Here is a 5,144-nt window from a genome sequence, read left to right as displayed (position 1 = left end):
AACTAGATTACTTACTGAACTGCCCTCTGGCAACTTGCTGAACTATGGACTGGCTTACTGGCTCAACGGTCAACTATCAACTGGTTTACTGGCTGTTGCTTAATCATTAATCGCCAACTGCTAATCGACTTTCCAGCCTAATTACTAATAGCCCTGTTGAATCGCTAATTCAATCAATAGTTCCAAGCTGTAGTATACAACTTCGTAAACTAATATATATAACTAGTCAATATATGAACCCGGGACAGAATCTGTCAACGATATATATAACATAGATGGTTGCATTGACTATGATCCATCTACGCGATATGGGTGGAATTGGAGGGACTGTGATATAACCTCTGTAATGTTAACTCTCTAAACACTATCGAATGAAATTAGCGGACTAAACTGAACCTTTTGCAGGCTCCAGAAGCTGTTGGAATATATGATAAGCCACCCAGGCAGCATTCGATCCTTCAACCCCAAATGTCGCTCGCTTCTGCCCTAGCCAAAGCATATATGCTGCCTCGTTGGATTGTACGTGCTCACCACCAAGACCAGGCAGCAAGCCTTCTGTCCAGGCCTTGATCTGATAGATCGCCCAGCAAGCTTGCATGACGAGATCAGGATAGAGGCAGGTTCCCTGGCCCTGTTGACTACACACCACTTGCGGATTATAACAACGAAAGCACCCGGCATATCGCTGCATCCAGCCTTGAAACTGCTTTCCTTCCTGCTGTGCTCTCTTTTTTGCCTCAAGAAAGTCCTGTCGACGAGGATTCCAACAGTTGATAAAGGAATGCTTTTTCTTGTCGGCAGATGATGATGGTAGGATACGGCAGATCACGCAGGTGCCACGGAGCGCTTGGAGGGAATCCTCATACTGCTGTAATTGCCGGCTCTCCTGCTGGATCTGCTGGATTCGCATCTGAGACCCAATAGTCAGATCGCAGTCGACGTTCTGCTCTGGACTAGGCGAGCTGGTCGTAGTAGGATCAGTCGAAGAAGATTCAGGATTCTCTTGACGGAAGCGACATTGATCACAGAGAGGATCAGGCGCGCTGCAAGCCACTGCAGCCCCATCGAGGAAGGAGCTCATCGCAGCGACTCGACAGTTCGGCTGATCTAAAACAGCATGCATAGCCTGTACATCAGAGGAGATCACATGGCCAGGTCGACCTGACTTGCTAACACTCCAGGATGAAGGGAGTAAGATGATCGAACGACCGCCCTGTTGGTCACGTCCTAAGCGGCCTGCCTCCTGTGTAAAGTCAATGAGACTGGATGGGGCTCCGAGATGAATAACAAGGCGGACTCGCGGGTGATCAATTCCCATCCCAAAGGCAGAAGTGGCAACGATCCAGTTTGGATTTCCATTACGCCACGTCTCGAGGGTTTGCGCCTTCTCTTCGCGGGTCCCAGAACTGGCATGGTAGAAGGGACACTCCAGAATTGTAGCCACTTCCTCCGTAATCGCTTGGGTTTGGCAGTAGAGGATTGCACGCTCTTCAGAGTCAAGTTGGGTGCGCTCTTGCTGGATCCAAGGAATCGCAAACTTGAAGAAGTCCTGATCTATAGGGCAGGAAACTACCTGGTAGGATAGGTCACGGCGAGTGGTGAGGCTACGGATTAATCGTGCCTTAGAGAGTAGCATGGTCTGCTCAAATTCTGCCATCATGATGGGTGGTAGTGTGCCAGTGAGGAAAACCATCTGACACTGAATATCACGTAATGTAGGAAGTAAGGCCATTCGCTTGCGATATGAAGAGGCTGTCAGAGTCAGATGACACTCGTCAAACACGACACGGTCAAGTTGATTGGCAAGCTGGAGCCGGAGAAGAAAGGTTCGGAAGTTGATGTGTACTGCCTGCTCAACGCTCACGAGGATCAGTGGACTCGATCCGAGGTGTCTAGATTCATCCTGCTGATTCCAGATAGTCACCTCAATTCCAGCATTCTGACATCGAAGGAGCATGTCCTGCTTGAGGACCAATAAAGGAAGCACTACCACGGTTGTTCGTGCACCAGGAAGCTGGCAGGGCAGAAGATAGAGTAGGCTCTTGCCCTCGTTTGTTCGAAGAACTGCAACCACTTGACTAGAACCCTGGATGATATACTGCAAGGCTTGTTGCTGATTACTAGTTCGATACTGCGCTTCTGGCCCATACATGCGCTTTAGAATGGTCTGCGCCTGCTCCATAGTCCAGCGCTGTTGACTCTGTCGTGGTTCGTGGCAACGATGAAATCGTTGAACTAGTGTGGACTCAGTTGCCTCACTCCGCACTCGCTTGGAAGAACTCTCGTCCCATTCCCACTCTGTATTGACGTTGGCTGGTTGGGAGGACTGAGTGGATACAGCAGGCAGTCGTCTTTTTAATAAGCTAGATGTAGAGTACTGCGAGGGCTGTTTGATTAATTGATGCCAGATCTCGCTAGCTTGGCGGAATTCTTGAAGACCAGCATCGGTGAGACCGGCTCGAAAATTGACTGTCCCTCCATAGATCTGATTCCCGGTATGAGGTGTATGTGCAGCCTGATAGTGGAATACCGCAGCCATACTGCCACTGTGATCCTCTATAAGGTCATCTTCATTATCAAGAGAATCCTCAATAAACTGTGACGCGAGAGTTCTAAACTTCTTAATGGCAATCCCAACAGTGATCTGGCGCCAGGCTCGAATATGAATCTTCTTACCAAGGATCTGCTCTCCAGTCCGGATCACGGTCTGCGTAAGATGATTATCAGACCAAGGCTTTGTTGTAGAGGCCCAGAGGTAGTCATAGACAGGAATGGATGTGCGAGAATGCGCAGTTTGCACCTTGTGCTGTAGCCACTGTCGGAAGGGCATGATTAAGATGAGAAACTGCGTGACTAACTGTCCTACTTCTGGGAGGAGAAACCGGGCGGGCCATCGAGAGGCATTAGTACGATGACGACTCTTGTGATAATCCAGAATAAAGAGCATTTGACCGTCATGGAGGAAGAGATCGCGAGTATGGAGGAGGGTGTTGCGCCATCGAATTCCTAGGAACTCTGTCCGTCGCGCTTGCTGGCCAGATCCAATGAAGAAGGGGACAAGTAAAGCCTCTAGGAATCGCTGGATAGTTGCTTCGTACTGTTCTACCATCTTCTGCGAGATCCGCCAGGTCTGATCAGCGCCCAACTCCCAAAACGTCGGAAATAGAACTGCATCCTGACTAACTCGACGGAAGAGCCAATCCTGATAGGGTACCACATAAGCATGATTGCGAGAATCTGTGAGAAAGGATGCACCAGCTTGTGTAGCGTCCCAGTTATCCATCAGATTATTGAGATCAAATTGAGGGATCTCGGTAGCTGGCCGTGATGGGCCGGATAAACACAACTCTTGCTCGAAGATGGCCTGGGCGGTAGAGATTCCCTCGCGGATCAGTTGAGAGAGTTCCAACAAGGACAGGCTTACATCTTGGAATGTAATGACTTGGCCCTCCCGATCCCATCGTACTTGAGCAGGGGGGACCTCACTCATTGCAATCTGGAATGCATACAGTCGATTCTCCAGTAGTTCAGCCACGGGTCCTTTGGTATCGTTAAGTAGCCATCGATCGCGGTGTCTAACAATAATATCTCCAAGATCCTGAGTGGGATAGTGCTGTTGTTCTAGGATAGAAAGAGCGAGGATCCAGATCTGACAGTTGTAGATCAGTTGCGAGAGGAAGGAGGTGTAGTTACCAACTGTCATCCACTGTTTCTTAGCTGGCATCCAGAATAAGAGTGCTGCAAAGGAGACCAGGATAGAATCAAAAGCTCGCAAAGGAATTGACTGTTGGATAATCTCAAGGCAGAACATGAGGGTTTGTTCATCCATCTCCTGCTGGAGTCGATGGAGAGCCTCGTCATTATCCGGCTCTGACTCTTGTTGGTGATATAGATTCTCCGCGGCAGTCATTATATCATTCCAGGCAGTCTTCTGACCCTCTGTTGGCTGAAATAAGGAATTAGGAAGGGCTTGGTCATCTATTACTCGACTCCAATAACAGACCAACTTCTGCCAGGTTTGAATGTACCGAGAGCGACTCTGAGGATTCTGGAGAGGCTGGATGGGATTCTGCGAGACCTCTCCTCGCGTAAAGGTATTGAGAAGTCGAGCATTGCGGCGACTTAGCCGTGGGATCTCACCAGCGTGGTTGTGATGCAGCAGCTGTTCGGTCTTTCTCCAGATTCGGTCCACGCTGGCGCAGATGAGATCTAATCTTATCTCATCACGATTGGGAAGTCGATAAAGATCTCCCACAGTTTCTAGATCTAATCCAGTGAGGTGAATGTGAATACCAGTGGTTCGCAACCATGGAGTAATTTCAGAGACATGCTGACTGTCATTCACAGTATATGATACAGAGTTCTGAGTTTGAAATGTACAGTATTCTTGGAGAAGGGTATCCAAGGAAGGCAGATCATTGGTAGTAAAGGCAGGCGCATATCCAGGAGTATTAGTATGTAGATCATGTGAGGTGTGAATAGAGTGAGCAAGTTCCACTGTAAAATACTGGATGTCTTGTTGTTTGGAAAATAGTGTCTGTAGATACACCTGATACCAAGGCATAACACCTTGGGACTTTCGCCATCCATGTTCCTGGTTATAATGCTGTCGTATACAATCAGTATTACGGGATCGATAATCACAGTTCTCAATATGACAGGTAAATCCAGGTATAATTGGAAGACCATTAATCTCAGTAGTACCATCAGAGGGTTGTACTACTGTATCAATTGTCTTAGCAATTAAGGAGAATTCAGGATGTTGCTCAATATGAACTTGCTCGTAGCGTTTTAAATGATGTCGTTTGCGTAAATGTTGTTGGAGACTCTGCTGGGTAAAGCATGATCCATGTTGTTGACAAAGAATTACCCGCCACTCAGGTAACACACGAAGATAGGGAGGGAAAGAGTAAGACTCCTCACTCATTTCTAGAGATTTTGAGTTGAAGTAAGAAGAGGTGGTATTGAGATGTGTAGAAACTTGGTTGTAGTAAAAAATTTACAAAGGAAGAGGATACAACTACGTAAATAAAAAAAATGAGTTGGTGACTATTCTACCCCTGAGACGCTGACCACGCTAAACCAATCTTGCCTAGCTCCCGAAATTTTTGTTAGCAATAACCCTGAGGTGTTCAACACCTCAA

The 5,144-nt window shown here is 47.6% G+C and overlaps 1 protein-coding gene across 1 annotated transcript; it reads right to left on the bottom strand.

Annotated features, from left to right (window-relative positions):
- Positions 1–385: 385 nt before the first annotated feature.
- TSTA_007090 (werner syndrome helicase, putative) lies at positions 386–4,927 on the bottom strand (the record flags this gene model as incomplete). Its single annotated transcript, XM_002488811.1, has 1 exon — positions 386–4,927. One exon carries the CDS (start codon positions 4,925–4,927, stop codon positions 386–388), a length of 4,542 nt encoding a protein of 1,513 aa, XP_002488856.1.
- Positions 4,928–5,144: the final 217 nt, after the last annotated feature.

This window comes from Talaromyces stipitatus, genomic scaffold, assembly GCF_000003125.1.
Source record: "Talaromyces stipitatus ATCC 10500 scf_1105507295507 genomic scaffold, whole genome shotgun sequence".
Lineage (NCBI taxonomy): Eukaryota > Fungi > Ascomycota > Eurotiomycetes > Eurotiales > Trichocomaceae > Talaromyces > Talaromyces stipitatus.
The sequence above is the reverse complement of the archived record's forward strand: the minus strand, read 5'-3'. Positions and strand labels throughout refer to the sequence as shown.